The 23,006-nt window shown below is 36.4% G+C and overlaps 1 protein-coding gene across 3 annotated transcripts in view; it reads left to right on the plus strand.

Moving 5' to 3' along the window:
- LOC135796024 (capon-like protein) overlaps positions 1 to 23,006 on the plus strand; it is a 37,355-nt gene that overhangs the window by 7,310 nt on the left and 7,039 nt on the right. For 2 of the 3 annotated variants that reach the window (XM_065307906.1, XM_065307904.1), the window contains exons 1-2: positions 18,694 to 20,084; positions 20,147 to 20,315. In XM_065307906.1, coding sequence (XP_065163978.1) covers positions 19,281 to 20,084; positions 20,147 to 20,315 — 973 coding nt within the window. In that variant the 5' untranslated portion in view covers positions 18,694 to 19,280. Of the gene's footprint in view, positions 1 to 14,499; positions 14,572 to 14,980; positions 15,074 to 15,151; positions 15,311 to 18,693; positions 20,085 to 20,146; positions 20,316 to 23,006 lie in introns of those variants that run through there. The other variant, XM_065307905.1, reaches the window with a different exon arrangement.

Genomic DNA, 23,006 nt, shown 5'->3' on the forward strand with positions numbered 1-23,006 from the left:
TTTCGTGTAAGTAATTATAGTAAATACCTGGTATGTTATAATGAATAAAACGGATCTATGTACGTTTGTTTTGCACTGCGTGATTATTTTGTTATATTGCAGTTTAGTGTGGAATGCGCACGCTCGTTCATTCATAAATTTGTTTACACGTGTTTTACACGGTGATGTTTGTTACACTTTCACGCAAAAACTACTTAACCGATCATCATGAAAATTTGTACACATATTCTTAGTGGTCCCCGAATGGTTATAGGCTACTTTTTATTTAATAAAAAATTATTTTTAAAATAAAATAAAGAAATAGTTTAGCCAATAATACCTCTGCATCTGGCTATTTGACTACTTTAACGCCATCTAGCATTCCAGCAATGAAGCTCAAACCTAAGTACTATAGTACCATCACACTGTATTATCACACTGTATTACCGACAGCTACGTCAACATCAAATCCAATTGACTACACTATGGAGACTGTACACTATACTTCCATTGACAATACTTTCAGCCATTTTAAACTTCCCGCCATTCTACTTCATTGTTACTTCTTCTGTGATTACAGACGCGTACGGAAGCAACTTTATTATTTTAGATATTCGCGAGTGAAGCCGCTAGTAAATAATATTTACACAGCGATTAAGTTTTGTTTAATTTTTAATATAAATTTATCTAAGTGAGGTTATGTTGCAATTCTATGACATTTCCTAGTTGGTCTGTTAGTATTCTAATCGTGATAGAACAACGCAGTGTAATTGTAAAGCTTTAAAGCTTTCGCTAGTCTAACAAAGCTGATCTGATGTCTTACTGTAGTTATATCATAACCCTCGCTTAGGACGGTCTATTGCGTGCGGCTGGTTGCCTACAAAGGAGTTTATAATTAAGTTTCTTGCCGCTCGGCACTGGTTTATGAATGCACGTCGCGTAGACTAGTACACGCGTCTGCCACGAGATGCTTGAAAGGCACGTAAATATAAAATGGCTCACTAGCTCATCTACTCTACTCTGTGTTGGTTGGGTTTTCGACAGAGGAGAGAAAAGTTTTCGTAATTTTCCAACACTTTTACACTTTTCACCGGGCTTGTAACGCCTGTAACTTTCGCCATTACTGTTCGTCCAACGTCAAAGCCATCAAACCCAAGCGAGGATGCCGAGGATTTAATTCCGAATTGGGGGATGACGATGACGATGCAGAGTGTGTATTGATGAGATGGGCGCATTTTATAATTGGATTACGCGTAGAACTCCGCAGAACTGATCAGCGCGCGCCCGGTGTTTGCCAAAATTTAAATTGGAAACTAAAGCTTAGAATTAAAAAAATCCAGCGTGTTATTAAAATACTTGGAATAAATTTTTACTTCAATCGATATTCATATTTTTTCATTTACAGATGAAATTTCTTTGGTTTCAAAGCAAATTATACACGAAAACAAATCGGATTTGGTTTTTAATGAGTTCAAAAGTATTTTAATGAATTTTTCTATAAATAAAACATGAAAAGTAGAATATTAGTAATAATAATGAAGTTTCGCGGGGAATAACCTTGAAATTTTCAATTATTTTACATTTAACCACTTTCATGCGCTGCTATTGTACTGTCTGCATGATTTTGCACCTTGTGTGCACTTCCAGGAAGATTCCTCCATTAACTTTTATGTTCTTCGACATAATGCATTCCCCGCGAGGTGCAATTTCGTTTACGAGCTTAAGCAACGCCCCGTTTGACTGGAATTGAAAATTGGAGGTGCTACAAAAATTGATGGTCAGTTTTGTGCGCGGAGGAGACACAAACTCAAGTTGACAAGCTGTACAATCGAAAATCCACATAATAACTTATTTATACCTAGAGTTTTGAGCTTCTGACATGTTGACAAATTGATATCTTGTGGTTTCAGACGTTTTTACCTTCAAAAATATTCGAAACATGAATTTAAAGTTGAGTTTTCTTTGCACTGCGCGTGGGTTACTCCCAAGTTAGATAAGAAGAGAGTGCAGCAACCTCTGCAGTGTTTGGAAACGTGCGTTTTACTGTTAAGTTAAGCCAGTTATTCAAATGTAAACCAACCAAAACGCATTACACACGCCTACACAATTCATCAATCCCCACACACAGGAAATGCACTCGAATAACATTCAAATATGATCAGCCACCGGGCGTCAATTGGGTTGCATACATTATTCTAATTTACATTTTCAAATCTATTTGTCATCATTGTGCGCGTATAAATTATGCAGTTATTTTCTATGCTTTTGGTATTGCGGGCGTAAATAATTGCGCGTTTTGTGGCCGAACGAGGAAGCAGACTGAACAATAATGCATTATTTGCGTCGGGCGCTAACGAACGCCTGACAATAAATTAATTCGCTGTGTTTATTCTGGCTACAAACGACTCTTAATTCGATTACGGGCTTAATTGGATATCGATATTGGAAATTCATTTTCTCTCGCGTTTTCAAATTCCAATTGAGTAGGTATTTAGTGATTTATAACGAATATCTAAAATAATGAAGTTGCTACCGTATGCGTCTGTAGTCACAGAAGAAGTAACAATGACGTAGAATGGCGGGAAGTTTAAAATGGCTGAAAGTATAGTCTATGGAAGTATAGTGTACAGTCTCCATAGTGTAGTCAATTGGATTTGATGTTGACGTAGCTGTCGGTAATACAGTGTGATAATACAGTGTGATGGTACTATAGTACTTAGGTTTGAGCTTCATTGCTGGACTGCTAGATGGCGTTAAAGTAGTCAAATAGCCAGATGCCGAGGTATTATTGGCTAAACAATTTCTTTATTTTATTTTAAAAATAATTTTTTTTATTAAATAAAAAGTAGCCTATAACCATTCGGGGACCACTAAGAATATGTGTACAAATTTTCATGATGATCGGTTAAGTAGTTTTTGCGTGAAAGTGTAACAAACATCAGGACCTTCGCATTTATAATATTAGTAGGGATATTATACGCTAGATGTATAAAAATTGTGATTTACAAGAAGTACTAAATTTAAAGTCGCAAACGCCAACACCAGCCGCCACCAGGGCCCCCAGTAGAGAAAAAGTTGTATATTTTATTCGTTTTATATCCATGCATGGCTCAACGAACGCGTAAACGGCGTACTTATGCTGAAAATCGCAAAAAATGCTTCTCATGTGTTTGAGAACATGAGCCACGGCTTAAATGAAGATTTGCTTTTGTGTTCGAGCATACATCATCGAATTTCGAGGCAAAAATCTCCGCAAATCTCAAACATATAAAAGTTAACATTTAAAACCGTCAGATGTCGCTACCAGTATCATTTGCACAAACGTTTTGTTTATGTTTTCGTTTCTTTGAAAACAAGATAAAAGATACAGTTGGAAACGTATCTGCGGAGTTGAAAGTCAAAGCAAAAGCAAATTAAATGAATCGACCTGCAAAGTGCACTCAACTTGTCGACTTGCTGTGTTTGCGACACAAAATAACCAACGCGCTGGCTGTGCTCTTAATGAGCTACTGGAAAACGCGGAAAACGAAACCAAATAAAACAAGTGCACTTTATTTATTTATACACATAAACTAAAATATCAAACAGAATAGAAAATTGAAAGTAAATATTTTCATTCAACTTTGCAAAGTGTTGTATGATAGAGTAGGAAATTTCAATGTATATAAATGTTTACATTCATAATGCGCTTAAAAATTCGTTTGAAGTTCAGGAATGCGCATTAATTCTTACGCTTTGCAATGCAAAACACAAAATGCAACATGAATCTATGTTTTTCTTTGTGTTTGGCTTATAATTGACCTTGTTGCAGTCATGGCGGCGGTTTCATTGAGTTAAGAAAGAGTTGTGATGCAGTCATGCTTCGTGAGTTTGCTCACGAGTTTGATTTGCATTTATTGGCATTGATGCAGTGTAATTTAATAGTAAAATTGAAAATAAAGCGCGCAGGAGGCAAAAATTCAGGAAAAAAATGAAAATATTAAAAATAAACGCGGATAAATATAGTTTGAGTTGTTGTACTCATTAGTGACTCTCGGTTTCTTCCAGTGTGTGCCTTGTCAATGCTGTCATGTTATTAGTAAGACAGATTTTTAATTTTTGAAGCCTTGACAGTTCATATTTCAAGAATTTTAACGAAAATTAATCGGCAAGTTTTATTTTTAAAATAATTGGACTAGAAATTATTTATTTAAATATTTTAATGGTTTATGTGATAGATAATTTTATTATCTTGCTATTGTAGTTGAAATTTTTGTTTTATCATTTTTAGTTTAAAAGTTATTGCGATTTTTATGAACTATTTCATTTTTCATAAGTATCTTATATCTTGTCTTATAAATCCTATTTTATTATCTCTTAAAAGTACCCTCGAGGCGTTAATATAGTCGAATTTGTTTACATTTATCAGCAGGAAAGTGGTGCGCCTGAGGGTCTGGTGTCTGCATGACTTGCCGCCGCTGAGGGGGCGTGAAATTCGTTATGTATCGGATCGGAGAGCGGCGCAGCGGAGTTATGTCCGTATTATGGCCGATTCAGGACGATATATTCACGGTTGTTGGCGCCCCTTACGCTTCAAATGCGTCGAACGCCTCGCTAGTTTCGGCTTTCGGCTGCTTCGGTGATAATTTGAGGGATCAGCATAAATTGCAACATTCGGCGACGTGTTCTAGTGCTTTTTGTCGTAAATTTCGAATATCTGCGTCAATATTCACAAAAAAATCCAATTATTTATTGCTACGTACCGAAATAAAAAAATATGTATTTGTTTGTTATTTTCAAGTTTTATTTTTACGTCAAAATGACCAATGGGGAAAAATTGATGGAAAAAAGTTAAGCGTCGGAAAAATATCAGCGTTTTATTTTCGTTTCTTTTTCAATTCCAATTTTGTCGATGTTGCAAGTGACACGCCGCCATTGTCGAGATGGAAGTCATTTCGAGATTGCCATTGCCCCGGAATAATAGAGCGGAAAAGAACGAGGGGTTGCAGACTTACCGAATACATCACCATCGACACATGAACAATGCCAGTTATTAGAAAATATTTTTCGTTTTTTTGTTTTTTTCGGTGGAAATCTTTGGAATATTCATTTATATTGTCGTAAAATTATAAGAATCCTGCAATTAGTATGCTTTGTAATGACAGAAAGACATTATAATGAGTTGGAATTGTTCATTTCGCTAAATCTACGTCTTTAAAACTGCTGAAAAGTAAATTAGTTCATTGTCTGTTAAAAGTTGCCTAACTTTCAGGCGTAATAACTCAGCTATTTGAAGTCACAGAAACTTGATGAAGGTATCAGTAGAAAGGAAATTTAAAGGAGATTGGATAATTTTAGAAAAAAATATTTTCCACATTTTTTTATTACCATTTTTTGCGTGTTTTTTAAAAGAATGAGTAAAAAAGTAATAAAAACTTTCTGATAAATAGAAAAATCATCATAACTTCCAAACTAAAAGACATAAACGAATGAATTTTATTTCTATTGGTCCAAAATACATATATGCATGTAGTGATATCGTGGAATATTTGAAAATCTCGCGCGTTTGTGCATGAATGCATGAATTTGCAACATTCACAACATTCGCGCTGCATTTGTTGTGTGCAGCTGCTTAATATTCCATTCCGCGCGTGTTTTGCAAAAAGTTTTGCGAAAGGACCAAGGACAGCTGCCGCAGACACTTCTGCCACGGTAAATATAGCGTAGGTTAAAGGCTAAACGTGTATTATTCACGCTCGGGCAGCCATATTCACTGGTTTTGTCAAAAACACTTTTTTTCATTTTTGACATGATTTTTGCTTTGTTTTTGGTACAAACTTAACAGGAAACATAAATTTTACAAAGTGAATGTTTTAATTTATTTCTTGAATTTAAATTTTTAAATTTAAATCTTCTTTGCGTAATTTTTTACGCGTCAGGAAAGCAAGGAAGAAAAATGAAAGCGGAAGCGTCTTAAATGTTGGATTTTTTGCGTTCACGGGGGTGGCAATGAATTACCGTCATCGCCCGCATTATTCCCCGGCGCAGAGATGAAGATTCTTGCGGTGAAAAGACGCGACCCACGTAATTACGCGCCCATCGTCGACTTAAAATCCTCCAACCACGATGGAAAAAAGACTGCGCACCAAAAATTAATAATTTCGTAATATTTTTTGCTTACTTTAAGACCTACTTACGCTAAAAACACACCAAAAAAAAAACGAATAAAATTTATAAACAGTGAAAGTAATCTTTTAAACTTTAAAATTACATCTGTGACCTTGTCTACAAAAATTACACGGTCATGGTCACGGCGTCGAAGAAAGAAAAAGGCAGACAAACGTTCAACTTCACAGACAGGCGGTTATTGAACTTTTAAAGACGTTAAACTTAAATTTCAAGTATAAGCGAAAGTATAAATCTGGTTGTGTTGAGCCGCTCCTGTGCGCTGCAACCCAACATACACGAAAACATCCAGCGCGTTTATTTAGGACGCATTAGATGGCGACATGTAACGAATACAAAGGACGACGCGCCGAAACTGAGTAGATGCGATGGTGGGGGGCAGGTTGTTGTGCAATCGCATGCGGCGCCCCAAAGGGAATGAATAATCCCAGCTCGCGGCCGAAGAAGGACTAAACCGTTGATGATTATTTCATTCCACTCGGCGCGCACACGGAAATTCATGCATATTTACGTTTAGCGTGGCAGTTGTCTCCTGTTTTTGGCGTGTCGCGCGCATAACTTAAGCACGGTCTAAACGCTCGCGCTAATGTTGCAAACATATAAATATACAGAGTGTTTCAATATTAAAATTCACCAAAATTTATTTATTTTCGAATATTTTGGTTTATTTTGGTTAGAAACTAGTCCTGTTTGAATTTATCACCATGCCCTTTGCGATTGCATCCGGTTTACGACCGGAATACGCCGAAGTTAGCGAATAGTTGAAGCATTGAATTCCGTTCGACGGAATCCGGCGTAATCGTGTGGGCGACAAACTTGCCACACAACACATTCCCATGTTGTTTGATGTGCTGCTAAAGATTAAACTATTTTTGCATCCGATCGGACAAGTTGTATAAAAAACTTATCGCGCCGTGGAATACAAATGTTTGCAATGGGACTTTGGGAGCTGGGGGCTCATTGCGTCATTTTTCACATTCACACCAAGTTTCCAGCGAGGCGACAAGGATCTAGTCGTCTACGAAATCGTTTTTCACTTTACCCTATCGTAACAAATCGCGTTCGATCCTATCGCGACCTTTGGTACTCGATAGGGATTCGATCAAGACTGATAGAAACGCTTATTCAATTTTTTGTGTTAAAAACGTTTTTTCTCAAAACCATGAGACATAAAAAGTGGTATTTTATGCACGGTCGTGACTAAAGTACTTTATTCACTGGTTTTAGTCACGGGGTGGAACTTAAACACTTACTACGCTTGTTTTTAACCAATCTCGTGACTAAAACTGCGATTTATCCACTTGATACTTAATATACTATTTATTTTTTGTTGGTGGATTTAGTGACAATGTTTAAAATGGTCTTAGATCTATTGTAAGTTGTGTAAGCTGTGAAAAATGCAAGACACGTGCACGGATGTCACGATGATAAAGCGGAACGCCCGGAACCCGAGAAGAAAATCGTGCGCGGCGAAGGAAATAAACAAGGAGCGAGCGTGGTGAAAAATTGAAAGACTACAAAGACGTTGGAAAAAAAAATTAGATGCATGCGACGCGTATGTGCCGCCCGAGCGGATAAAAACGCAATTTGCCTAAACAATGCGCGTTGCGTGTCATTTTCTTTGCGAGCATGAAATATGGAAAATGGAATATTATATTGTGTGCATACACTGGTCACGGCAGTTGATTTTTTTCGGGTATTACAAATTTTTATTACGTTTCAATGTCTGTCACGCTGGAAAACTTTAAAACAAAAAAATCAATATTCGGTATTGCGCTTGTATTTCTTGTTTGTTTTTACTATTTTTAACTTTATGTGAATAAGAATTTATGAATTAAATATTTTCTGTTCGCGTCACATGTATGTGAAGTGAGTAAACTCAAGTAAAACTTGTTGGAAAGACCTTGAAACCGTCGTGCAATTGCAAATGCACTTCTTGGCGCAGGCGTAGCAAAGAGCAACGCGCAAGTCATGCAATAAAACATTATTTAGGCTGTTGACTACTTTAACGCCATGCATTTCAACAATGACTCAAACCTAAGTACTATAGTTCCATCACCACTGTATTATCACACTGTATTACCGACAGCTACGTCAACATCGCGTCAATTGACTACACTATGGAGACTATTTTATGGCACCATAGACTATACTTTCAGCCATTTTTAAGCTTCCGCCATTCTACTTCATTGTTGCTTCTTCTTGACTACGGACATGTTGCCGGAAGCAACTTCATTATTTTGGAATATTCGCTGAGGAAGGCGAAGCGCGGGTTAACCGGATTTGGTATTGTTGTGGTTATGCAACCCAACATCCTGATGCAAACATAACAAAAGCCACGATTTTTCAGCTAAGTTGTGGAATTCATATTTAGACTTCAGGAAATATTTACCGGCCATTTTACTAAATAATTGAGTTAATAACCAGCTTACAAAAGATTAAAAAGATGCTAATCTGTGTAAAATCTCAATATTTGCCTATTTTTTGTTTATCGATGTAACATACTCGTTATAACGTGATAAAGATGCTGCACTGTATATTGTCCGTATTTATAACCGACGAAACATGTGTTTCGATGCGTGTGAACACAACGTCGCCAGAATGCAAAATGGCAATTACAGCGAAAATCTCCGGCGGATACCTTGCGTGCAGATCGTAAGTAAGTAGTTTCTATCGCCTCGGTGCACCGTACTTGCAGTCTCGTCGTTAAACGTCATCCGCATTTCTGCAGCCACTCCACGCTTCAACTCCAACCAAAGCCGCGCAATGAATAGACAGATACGAGTACAAAACGCAATTGCAATACGCAGTAACCTACATTTTCATAATATTCAATCATTTCGATTTTACGATACGGAAAGTTTGCCTGCTTGTTCTCAACGAAATCACTGAAAACCATTTTACTCATTTTTTATTTTTTAAGTATCTTCACGCCATAATGTGGCGTATAAGTGGAGTAATGCCTTCGTTGATGCTCGTGGGAATAATATGGGAGAATTTATATTAGTCGGCAATTTGTGGCGGAGCAGAATAAAAAAAAAACGGTGGCAAATCCTTGAATAATAGACGCGTTTTTTATCCACAGCTTTTATCCGGCTGAAAACTGAAAATTTTTAATTAAACATTCAAAAAGAATAAAAATTTAACCCTTTACTTTACTTTACTTAGTAAATATTCTCCTGGAACACTTTGGAAAGCGTTCAGAGACATGCGACATCATGAATTAGTAGATAATTCAAACGGAAACGACTTCTGGAATTAGGTCCGTCTGTTTTTGGCTCGGCGCCGATATGGATCGGCGTTAAGCGCAGAAGAATGGACTCATTCACCTGCGACGGAACAACTAAAACGCGAGAACGCGTTTCCCCGGGGCTGTGAGCAAACTTAATTAGAAAAGTTTGCCGTTTGCCGCCTTCGAGGCGATCGGAAAACTTGAATCTCTTTTCTCTTCGCATCTCTTCTTCGGATTTGTGTACATTGTCAATATTGACCTTCTAAATGACACTGTGATTTGTTTAACCATCACCGTGAAAATTTTCAGTTAAAACATCATTTATTTTATTAAATACTAGAAAACTCGAGAAGTTGCAGTGAAACAGACAAATAAAGCTAAAATTTGTATATTTCTTTAAATTTCAGACATTTTAAAACGTTTAAAACACTTTTTACGAATTAATCTCATTAGTTTTCTTTAAAATGTACTTAAAACAACAAAAACAATCGTTTTATTATGTTTAGATTAAAAGATATGATTTTTTTACATTTTTACGTTATAAGATTGTGATGTGTATGTATGGTGGTCTATATCATCTAGTTTTGAATAACTCAACAATCCCTACAGAGTTAGAAAGGAAAATAAACCAAAAAGAAGGAAAAATTGAAAAGATATCGTTATTGAATGACAAAAAACTATTCAGATATTTTCACATCATATCGAATCATAAAGATAAATAAGAAAATGTGAAAAAATACATAAATAAAAATTGCGAATCAGGCAACCAAATATACACCACTACTAAATAATTTATATCAACCAAAATTTAAAGAAACCATGACAAAATTGCTAAAAAAAAGTAAAATTAATGTGTTTGTGCATAAAAACGAGTTGAATTCAATTTAAACTTTAACATTTTGTGAATTTTTGTGGCTTTTTCCAAGCACACTTTGTTTCAATTGCGCATTGTTTCGTTTTTTCATTTTATCCTCACGGTTTTTTTCGTTTTCTGTTCGCCAGCGTAGAGATACTTGCACATTCGTTTCAATTTCGGTTGAAAGTCCTTTCTGCGACTCTCGATATCCCGCTCTTCTTTTTTTTATTTCCGGGCCCAACTTACCCACATAGCGTATTATCCTTGCGAGGACGAGCGAACAATATTAACTTTTAGTTAAGCGGCGTGCGTATCCAAGTCACGCCAACGTTCATCTCCTCATTTCGGCGGAGTCATTCGTGTGCGAAGCAAAAGAAAAAAAAGTCACCAAGAGATTTTTATCCGTACGTTTTTATTCTGTAGGTATACTTAGGTTTTTTCTTCTCCTACACGTGTGTTGCCGATTTGCCGGTCAGAAACGAATATTGAGAATATCGATGAGTGGGAAACCTTCACGTGAAGCGAATAAGAATTGAATAAGATCGAAGCGATGCGTGCGATAAGTTTTTCGTTTTTCCGGGGGTAGATTTCGGCGATATGGAAGCGATCATGGATTTATACTCATGCGAGGGGACTAGGGTTAAGAGCGACCAATGTCAGGCGATTTTTCCAGAGGACAAAAACATTTTTACCTTTTATACAAAGTGTTTCAGAAAGAAAAATGTTTTTAAATTATTTTAGATGAGAATAAGTTGTTTATTTTAATACGTACTCTTCTGTTTGTTTGAAATTTTGTGTTTTGGGGTTTTTCATATCCAGTGAAAAATCGCCGACACAAGGGGCGCATACGAATTGAAAAATATAATAGAAAATGGAAAATACCAAGAAGAAAATAGAAAAACCTGCGCGTTTGGGTAATATTGATCTAAACCTTCTTTTTTTAGTGATTTTGTCATGGTTTTTTTTAAATTTCGGTTTGATATAAATTATTTAGTAGTAGTGTATATTTGGTTGCCTGATTCACAATATTTATTTATGTATTTTTTCACATTTTCTTATTTATCTTTATGATTCGATATGATGTGAAAATATCTGAAGAGTTTTTTGTCATTCAATAACGATATCTTTTCATTTTTCCTTCTTTTTGGTTTATTTTCCTTTCTAACTCTGTAGGGATTGTTGAGTTATTCAAAACTAGATGATATAGACCACCATACATACACATCACAATCTTATAACGTAAAAATGTAAAAAATTCATAACTTTTAATCTAAACAAGATAAAATGATTATTTTAATTGTTTTAAGTAGATTTTAATTAAAACTATTGAGATTAATTCGTAAAACGTGTTTAAAACGTTTCAAAATGTCTGAAATTTAAAGAAATATACGAATTTTAGCTTTATTTGTCTGTTTCACTGCAACTTCTCGGGTTTTCTAGTGAAAAGACGGTGCAAATATTGCGCAACGTGTTTCATAGACGAGAGCACGTTGCATTAAAATTTATGACCTGCGCACATTATTTCGCCAGCGAGCGTGCGCGCAAAAAAAGTGGAAAATAAAAAGCCGCCACCGCCTGAAGCTGCTGTTTAAATTAGTATTTACTTAGCATTTTGCCCCGTGGCCGCAAAAGTAGATTTACAAAAAGAAAACAAAACAAAAACACAAAAAGTGCGTTTAAAGTACCTACTTGGGTACTTGCAAAGTGGTTTTCCATTAGAACATTAGACGCTTTTCCATTAAGCCGCCAAAAAAACGCGCGCCATTTGCCCTACGCTATCAATACGGAAGCATTTTGGGTTGCCTAATACACATTTACATAAGCTTTAGTTGTGACGTGATTTAGCTTTATGCACGAGTACGTGTTTCATGAAATAATTATTTTATGCGTCATACGTCGCAATATTCGCAAATTAAACTCGTGCGGCTTGCATTTTATTCGTGTGACAGTTTGAAAGTCTGGCGCACGCCTTTGGCAGAAAGCTTCGGTGAGTCACATTCGATTAGACCGCACGAAAATTATGTCTTGTTGATATACTACCTGGCACAAGTAACAAAAAGTATCACATACTTGGTTGCCTATATTAGAAATTACATTATGATTAATTGCTCATAAATAACTTACACCGTACAATACAATAGCTGTACAAGTCACAAACAGAAGTAATAAATCGTTTTATGCTTCGAGTCTCCTAAGGGCTAAGTTTTGCAAAGAATGCGAACAACAAAACGATAAGCGCGGATTGTTAATCATAACCTGTGTTTTCTTCTCCTGCTCGGTTGGATGCATCTGCTAATGTTTGCATCCATTGACACAGAAACCGAGGAATCGAAACTGCATAATGTCTACTTGCAGAAAACTTACGGTACTTTCGTTACACGAGCAACAACAGTTGGTAACAATGGCGTATGGTGAGTTGAGGTTAGGTGCAACCGGGCGCGTCAAGCAATTTATTTTAAAATAGATTTTCTATCGAATCATAGGCAATAGAATGTAATTATAAATTAATTTTATTGTGACACTATGTATTTTAGTTGGTTGTGGTCGCGGTAGTTTTCTAATTTGAGATAGAACAATGCCATTAAATTTATCTAAACTGTCATTGCGGATGTTTTTGTTTTGCGTTTAAAACCGCATCAAACGGTACAATGTCTCCAAATAACACATAATTTCTGTATATTTGGTTGCCTACATTAAATTAATTGCTTTTTTGTGTTAAAACCAGTTAAAACCTTCGAAATGAAGTTTTTAAACTTTACATTGTGAGATAGTAGTTAATTTGCAAGAATTTCAAATAAGAAGCTAGGATAGAATATCCTCTCGGATGCAGATGTCATCAGGAGAAGTGTTGCGTGAGTTTGCAGTTTCGCATTTTAGTTAACATGATGAGCCCCATGCCCGGGCTGCCGCAGCTCCTCCAGCGTTGGAGGTAATTGCCTCCTCCGGCTTAATCCACTTTGGTTAATTAAAAAGACGCCAACTAGGTAACTGCCTATACAACGCTGATCAATATTAGAATCTTGCATCTTCTGCATAAAATAATCTTTTTTCAGTATTTGTGAGGTGAATTTCGGTGCCATTCACGTTTCATCTGCTAATTTCGGGTTAATTCTATGTAAAAAGCCCTTTTAACAGGTCGACGTGCCCTTTTGGTCCAATTTATCTTATCGCGGCCAAATACAAAGACCAAAAGAGCAAACGCGCAAAAAAGGCAAAGACGTGTAATCTCGCGGCTTTGCTTGCCGTTCCAAGTTGGGAATATCGGAAGTACTAATGAAGTTCACGACCGGTCGTATTCTGTTCACGTGCAAAGAGAAGGCAGAGAAGATCTCCTTTCTTGCGTATTACTTATTTGGTGCGCGCTGTCATCAAAGCACACTCAAAACCTAGAAAGATATTTTTAGGTTATGTTTATTACGCTATTTTTCATTCCAGCCTGGATGTGAATACATTAACCCTCGTATAATTAATTATTATCTCGGCTTGCTTAATATCACAACACAATTCGTGCAAAACATGCGAATTACACACCGGAAACCCGGAAAAGCGAGGCGCGAAGACGAAATTAATTATGAAAGTTTTTGCAGTTTAAGGATTTCACAAGAAGTATTATTTATGCTGTGATACTTAATTAAATTTACAGTGAAAATTTCCGAGTATATAGGCAACCCAAATAACATACATACACAAATAATGTGTATTTATTTGTGTTTTGTAAAATAATTTGTGTTTCTTTTTTTTGGCAAACATAATACACACATAATTCATTGGGCATGGGGTGACGGTGACGTCACGATGGACGCCGCCGTCGCGGGCTCGAAATAAACGTCGTCGTCGCGACGCTCCGACAATCACGACACTCGCCGCAATGTTTTTGCCAAACTTTTCGTTACATTAATCATGCCACAGAGAAGAATATGTTTGCTGTGTGATTAATTAATTAAATTAATTCACACATGTTACATTCAAAATTAACATGTTGTGTATTATCAGTTGCATACCATCAAAATGCGCATGTTAATTTGGTTGCATACTTCTAGTTTCGTACGAAATTTTTTGCATGTTTTCCAGCTAAAAATGTAATGTAATTCGGTGGAATGGAGAAAACAAAAGGACGAAATTTGCATTTACATTGTGCGCCGTCCGGGATTTTTTGGCTTTTACATTTCATTCTCATGTTGGGTTGTAATTAATTGTCTAAAACTGGAAATTAAACCGAAAAGATTTTATTTTCACTTGTACAATAGCCTCTCATTGTTTGTTGCAGTTTATTGGCTGTTTGGATGTGCCACGACCGACGAGTCGCGTCGAAATTGTTTCAGCGATGCGTCGGATACGGGTAAGTTTCGCAACAAAACAATTTTTATTGCGCGTTTGTGCAATTTCTTAGCGTTTTGGAAAATAAATCACCACTTTATTGAGTCGTTGGACTATGTAAAGAAATTGCCAAGTCGATGATATGAAATTGCAGGGATTTGTAATGGCGTAGTGGCGTGTTTAGCCGCCCCGTCTGCCATTTTGTCGGAACGCGCCAGCGGCAGCACATAAAAATGAAAAACGGCTGCATTTCGAAGCGGATTTATTCAGCGCGCTGCCATTTCGGGTCATTCTATGCCTTGCACACGAAAAGAATTGTTTTAAACCCGCTGAGCGTTATTAAATTGAATAATTTATTGCCGAATTACGTTTAATCGCTTACGATAGGCAACCCAATTCACGCTGTGCTTATATTTTTCTTGTATTTTCAGTATGAATTCAAAACAAAACGGATTAAGAAGAAGAAGGTGACGATCAAAGTTTCCCGGGACGGCGTCGAAGTTACTTTACGTAAAAAGAAAAAGGTATGAAGGGAAATAATTGAATTTTGATGAATATACAGAGTGTTTTTGATAAATTCTAAATGAAATTTTTGATTACAGCGAAAACACTGGCTGGACGAATCAGTATTAATGTCGAATCCGATTTATCGGATATTCTACGTGTCGCACGACTCTCAGGACCTCAAGATCTTCAGTTATATTGCACGAGATGGCTCTTCGGATGTTTTCAAGTGTGCTGTATTTAAATCTAATAAAAAGGTAGGCAACCCAATACACTTGTTGAATTTAGTAGTTAATAAGCTTAAAACTAAACAAATCATTATTTTAATCCGAATTATAAATTAGAATATGAAATTTCCTCTTGAGTAAATTTTCCCATGCTTCGTTATTAAACTTTGTACCCGTACGAAACTTAATTAAAGCGATTTTCATACTAAAACACTTGCGGTGCGCCAAAATTTACATTTTAACATTTAAATTTATTTACGCTATAAAAATGTGTAATATATGAAGAAGACATGTGTATCTAATGCAGACAACACGCAAAAAATGAGCGGGGACCGAAAATAAATGATGAAAATCGACAAAAAGTAAATGGAAATTCTTGCTTGACGTCGACGTAGATGAGAAGACTCTTCTTCTTGCATGTGTCATCATTTTTCCCGAACGTGTGAAATATTTCACGCAATAAATTCATATAATGCACAATATGTAAACTGGAAAAAATCCAAATTCAAAGTCTTCCGATTATCCAATTTTTCCCATCGATATTATTTCCGTTCTTTTATTCAAGTTGCTTTTCGACATTTTCCACATTTCCTGCGGCTACCGTGGAGCGTCTCGTAAAAGTACGAAAGTATCAAATCGAATTTTCACGTCATAAAAGCGATATGTGTGTCTGTGTCGGGTTTGTTCCCCAGCGGAAATGCGAAAACTCCTCGCGGGCCAAAAAAAGATGTGAGTGTGAAGTTGGTGAGGAATCGCACGAACAAAAAGAGTTTTACTGTTTTATCGAACATTTTCATTCAAATACGTGCAATTTCTTTTGAAAACTTTTACAAAAACACTTGCAATTTGTATTAACTTGGGTGTTAATTGGGTTGAATACATTAAACTTAAACAAAACGAATGTTTCGGGTTCAAAAAAGCCTCTCGCGCTTTATTCGTACAATAAATTCACATTATCACAATGGCGTTGGGGATAAATACAAATTGTGTGTACTTGAACACTTTTCTTGCGGATTTTCTTCGTCGAACATCAGTTTTACTTTATTTTTAAGCTTTGGGGAGAAAAATAATTTTTTACACATTGTATTTCAGTGGATTTTTATACAATATGTCGCGGGATAACTAAATATTTAATTCTTTTGATTTATTTTTACGTTTTTCGTGTGATGTGATGAAGAATTCGCTTGCCAAACGAGTGTATTGTAGCGTGGCGAGTGCGCGTCGCGGCGAATTGTTTTATTTTTACGTTTGTCATCATTTTATTTAGTTTTGCTGACATTGGACGCGGAATTATCGCCACCGCTCATATTTGTACGCTATTTATACACCGCACGTACCTATTTGTTACTTCATTTGGGTCATTGATGCCATTTGCCTTGCAGTCCTCGCATTAATTCGCGTGAAAATATTAATCGCATACGCATTATCTTTGCCTAATGTTATTTATTAGGTGTTGGGCGCAATGACGCACTTGCCAGTTGCAGTTGTGGCTGCAGAGTGCGTTGTTGTCATAAGCAATAATAAATGAATGTTATTTGCACTTGCGCGCGCGGTTCCTTGATGACATCGCGGTTCATAGAAAACGAAATTGGCATAAAACTTCTAATGCGCCAGCGGTGGAGCTTTCAGCTTTCGGAGTTGTCATATTTGCACTCGTTTATTGCCGCGACGCGTTGAAATGTGCCAAGGCTTGGCGTCTTGTATAGTTTTTTTGATGGCCCGCGGCAACTGTGCGATTGTTTTCACAGTAAACGTCGCAAAAGTGTTTTTGTTATTAAATGAAACGCATGGTGAAATCGCGAGTAATTGTCAGTCGCCAGTACAAGTCAGTCGTATAAAATATGATTTTATTGTGAGGTTTAATTATGATTTTATTTTGATTTTTGATAGTAGGAATTTTGAATGTATTTTGATGGGCATTTTTGGGCATTTCCGGTTAGTTTTTTTGGGTTAAAAAGGTAGACATATTGTAGTCGGACTCTTAAACTGCAATGTGACATTCAAAAACCTTTAGATATTTGAAAAGAACAGGAGATACATGTTGTTTTCTACTTGAAAATTTGAAATATTTACAAAATTTATAAAAAGAGCAATTTTTGAAATCAATTTCCGGGTAATTCCTAATTGTTTAAATGTGAATAATGTATCCAAGTTGTAAAAGGATCTATAAACTACAAAATGGCGGTTAAAAACCTTCAGTTATTTGAAAATAACAGGAGATACAGGGCGTTTTCCTATTAAAAATATGAAAAATTTTCGTTTATTTAAAAAAAGAGCAATTTTTGAAAGCAATTTCCGGGTAATTCCTAATTGTTTAAATGTGAATAATGTATCCAAGTTGCAAAAGGGTCTATAAACTTCAAAATGGGGGTTAAAAACCTTCAGTTACTAGAAAAGAACAGGAGATACAGGGCGTTTTTTTAAATGAAAATTTGATAAATTTACGTTTATTTCAAAAAAGAGCAATTTTTGATAGCAATTTCCGGGTAATTCCTAATTGTTTAAATGTGAATAATGTATCCAAGTCATAAAAGGGTCTATAAACTACAAAATGGCGCTGAAAAATCCCAAATCACCCCATTGGTACAGAAGATACAAAGTGTTTTCCAATTCATTTCACATTTTAACAAATTTTACAATTATATTGATTTTTTCGATGTTTTATGAGAGTTTGTTGATCTTTGGTCCCAAATTCTATCTCAGAGGTTCACCATACACAAAACCATTAAATTTGACATGCTCTCTGTACAAATAGTTAACAGTATACGTGCATAAACAACTCTAATTACACTATCCGATAGGAATATCTTGTTTTGTCAGATGCTAGATTAAAAACATGACAATTTATTGCCCATAACCTTATGGACCATGTGTTTATACCATAAAATTTAATTTAATAACATTCGACTCCGCCATTTTCATCGTATCTCCGCTAGAAATTTCGAATGATAATAAAACGTCGGTTTTACCGCAATACACGAAACCTTGGCATTGCAAACACCGTAAATTAATCCAAACTACAACAAAACATTACGACCCGCCATCATTACACGTGCCATATTTTTATCCTATTTCTATTAATTCAATATGCAATGCCAATGTGGATATAGGCAACCAATACTTCACATCTACGATTGTTGAAGTTAAAATGAACTTGGAGAAATAAATTACGCCTAAAAATAACCAGAAGTGTTATTAATAGTTACTCCCGGTTGTTTCCAACAAAATTTTGGAATATTTTTCAATTCCGCGTGTGTGATTTTACGCGAATAGGAAGGAAATGATGTTTACGTTGTCCGCGAGCACGTTGCACGAAGAACTTGTTAGCGATGCGATTTATTTTGATACTGAACGAGCCGTCGCCGCCACCGCTGCCTCCCGCCGCCATGTATTTACGGTTGTTATGAGGTGCGCGCTCAGAGCGTCCCGAGCAAACCTCCCGGCCGGCCCGCGGGGGCCACGCACACACGTTTTCGGCCACCTGGCAATCTCCGCCGAGAAGGCGGCCGCGACATAACAATCTGTCTCAGTGAATACACACAAAACATTCTCAAGTGCGATTTATTTGTCCCCATGGTGCATCATTCCACATTTGTGCAGTTTTGTGAACATAGACAACCAGAAAAACGCGTGCGGCCATTTTGTTTTCATTTAAACACTGAATTGATGGCTGTTTGACTCTGATTCGGGATACTTCAACTTAAACTGTGTAAATGTTTATTAACAATCGATCAAAGTCGGAGGATTTATGAGTGTGTTTCGTGCGCGGAAGTCGCTTTCGGTTTATTTACCAGTTTACCACCCACACATCGAACTGCCATTAATAAGATGAAATGAAGCAATAAAACATCCGAAGCCGAACAAACAGATCTAAATAAAATAACTCTGACTGTCTCAACAATAGCACAGCGGAGGAAACAAACGATTTTGGCAGGCGATTGCCTCAAAAGTTATTTTTGAAAATAAAAAAAAATGTGAAGTTAATTCATCACAGTGAAGAATGAGCCGCAAAATGGCGAAGACCCGGCACTCGAGCCTCGAGATGCCCGACCCGGAAGTCGTAGTCAAGGAGAAAAAGAAAGACATGCTATCAAAGGCGCGCAACAAGTTGTACAACCTCAGCGATGCATTAAAATCAAAAAATATCAACAACAACGAAGAGCAGGACTTTCAACCGACAGGTGGCGCTGTTGTTGGTAGCACCAAAAGATCCCGAGCTCTTAGTTACTTCCTAAAACCATGTCCGAACAAACCGGAAAAGAATACAAGTCGTGTAATCGAAAATGGCGGCGATGGTAAAACCGGAAGTATGAACGAAATCATTGGTAACACAGCAACTGCATTGGCTGGAAGACTCCAAAGGGGTTTTTCGTTGAGGAAACAACATTCCGTTGGCGCTTATCCTATTCAAAGAGATGACCCTGTTGATATGGACGAAGCCATCCGATATGACATTGCAACGCGGCATAGTTCCGTCTCCAACAATAACTGCACTCCTAACTACATCCCCATCTCGCGGTTACGACCAGCGACCATCTGTGGCGATAAAGTTAATCGAGAATTAAGCACTGATGCTTTGGCTTTGGAGAGACCCAGGAAGAAGTTGTCTTTTCGCGAACCGGAAATCACCGAGAGTGTTACACTGAAGCACACGCAACGCAAGGCGATGACACCGGAAATGAAACGCAGCATTAGTCTTATAACTAATCCTAATAACAATTATGTTAATTTTAAAGATTATACGGAGAGTAATGGTGGGGTTAGGAGGGTACCTAGTTTGGATTTAGAAGATTTAGATTTGGAGGTTAATTTTTTTGTTTGAAAAATTGAGATTTTGAGGTTAATTTTGTTTTTGTTTGATTTCAGAGTCAAGCGATGACTGTTGTGCGGACTGTGGGGCAGGCGTTCGAAGTGTGCCATAAATGGGCCATCACCGAGCCGAAGAGTAATGACAACGCAGATGAACAGGATACGTTGACGCAAGACTTGGTTAGTGACCGACTGAGCGACATTACTAGTGACAAACCCAAAAAAGGTTAGTAAAACATTTAAAAAACTAGTTTTACACTAAAAAAATGTCTGAAAACGTTAGAAAAATGAATAAAAAATGAAAATATTTTTGTAAATATGGCGACGTCATGTGTGACACGTGCGACGCTGTCTCGCAGTCATCAAAAAAGCTTAAATTAGCGTCGCAGCTTTCAAAGAAAGCCGCCGAAAGATATTTTCGGGACTTTATTGCTCCTGCTCCTGCTCCAGGAGGATTAATTGCGCGCGTTTCGATTTATTTACGAAACTGTCAAATTAGACGCACTCGTAAAATTCGACGAATCATAAATCTAACCTCAACTTAGCGCTAATATTATTACAAACAAACGTACGACGAATATTTTTAAATGGGGCATGGAAACATTAATTTCAGCGAATTGAAACTTTTTGTTTCCGTATGTGATTAAACGTGAAATTGTGCATCCTACACGCTGACGTCAATCAATTTTTCGGAAAATTTGCGTTTTCAACCGAGTAATTAAATATTTATGATGCGATAAACATCAAACACTATGCAGCTATTAAATTCGACCGCAGTAAATCGCGGCTAATCGCCAAAAATCTCTTATTTGTGTATTTTGCGTGCGCGAATGTCGTCGAACTCATCGAGTGGGTATAATCCAGGCTCTCGCACGCGTCGAGGTTTCCAAATGTCTGCTGATCTGCTGAGGTAGCGCTTTTTTTGTAATTCTGCCGCCGCCGAGCATGCGTGCGTGTATATTCCGCAACCGCGACGTTATTCTTAGTGCGTGAATGACGTCAATGGTGCACTCAAATACGTTTCGGATTGCGAAACACGCGCCGACGACGACGTCGACGAGCAGAAGCAGAAATTATATTTTTATTTTAAGTGTTGAGGAGGGATTTATTCACAATGCCAGTGGGATTATGAGTTGTTTTTTCTGGGTAAGAGAAATGATCCTAGGATGTCCTAGACAGAAGGATTATAATTAATCTTCATTATCTCAAAGGACTTACTCATTCACACTCGCATTTAATAAAAATTGTTTTTTTTTTGCAAAATTTACTATAACTCTAGAACTAGAAGTGATAGATACTTGATTCTTATTTCTATTAATAGATAATAATCTTAACTTTAAGATAGAATTTGAAAAAGTTTTAAAAAGTTTATAGGTTGTCCGTAATTAACAAAAAAATGAAGAAGTTTTTTATTCACATTCGCATTTATTAAAAATTGATTATTTTTTTTACAAAATTCACTATAACTCTGGAACTAATAGAGATAGACACTTGATTTTTCCTTCTACTAATAGATTATAATCTTAACTTTAAGATAGAATTCAAAAAGGTTTTAAAAAGTTTATAGTTTGTCCGTAATTAACAAAAAAATGAAGGACTTACTCATTCACACTCGCATTTAAATAAAAATTGATTATTTTTTTACTAAATTCACGATAACTCCGGAACTAAAAGAGATAAACATTTGATTTTTATTTCTATTTATAGATAACAATGTTAACTTTAAGATAGAATTTAAAAAAGTTTAAAAAAGTTAATATTTTGTCCGTACTTAACAAAAATAAATCAAAATTTGCTCTAATTTTAGTTATATTCTGATTAACTTTGTTAGCTTGAAATATCCACACTGTTCATAATTAGTAAACAAATGTTTCTATTTTCTGTCGACGTGCGGCGTGTCTCGTCCGTAGCAAAAGGTTTTTCAACGTCTAGCACGCCGCAAAGTTAGTTAGCAGCCGGCGCGGGCTTCCTGCGCTCGCGGGCACAATGTGCGCCGAAAATAAATTTAACGATTGCTTCATTACGCCCGTAAAATACAAAAAATTACTATTAATAAACAATCTACAAGAGCGTGAAAATTTTGGCAAATCGACAATGCGCGCGCATTACAATAACACGCGCCTGCGAACGTAAAAACTTCAAAACTTCACTCGCGGCGTTACTGCCGCCGCCAGCGTCGCGAAATGAAATTGCGAACTTTGTATTAGTTTTGTAATAACTTGCGGGAGGCGGGATTTAAGTGAAAAACTTTGCGTTTGCACGTTTTCCGCGCTGGAAGTTAAATAATGTTATATTTGTGAGCGTCAAACTCAAGAATAAACATCACTTTTTCTCAGCGCTATAACTCAGCTTATTAATATCACAGAAATCTTATCAAAGTGTCATTAGAAGGAGAATTTACAGGAGAATAAAACTGTTTTTAAAAGAAAACTTTATATTGAGTAGTTTTGCTTTGGCGAGCAAAATAATTCAGAGTGTTTTTTTGATGTGAAATTGGTTGCATACATTGAAAAATTTAGTTTTTATAGGCGGAAATAAATATAAAGACGAGGAAAATTATTCACTCATGAATTTTTCAAAGAAATGAAACCTGTTACCCTGAAAGAATATCGGAATATTTATTAAACTCGCGGAAATGCTCAAGAATCGCAGAGAATATTAATATACTCGTATCTACAGGGTGTTGAAAATTTAATTAACTCATGCGAATATTATAAATTTTAATATTAATACTAATCGCAGTGTATTGAAGCGTTAAATGTTTATTAAAAATTTTCTCCGCGCAGCTGCCACTTGAATATTGAAAGAATTTAATATCGAATGCAATGTATGCGTATTTTATTTATTATGAAATCTCGGTTGCTGGTTAATATCAGCGTGAGTATGATGTGCAAATGATTCACGCCTAATTAGTCTA

The sequence above is a fragment of the Atheta coriaria genome, unplaced genomic scaffold, assembly GCF_025399875.1.
Source record: "Atheta coriaria isolate IRGN ID8LTWV9N9 unplaced genomic scaffold, Caltech_Dcor_3.1 hic_scaffold_7_pilon, whole genome shotgun sequence".
Classification (NCBI taxonomy): Eukaryota; Metazoa; Arthropoda; class Insecta; order Coleoptera; family Staphylinidae; genus Dalotia; species Dalotia coriaria.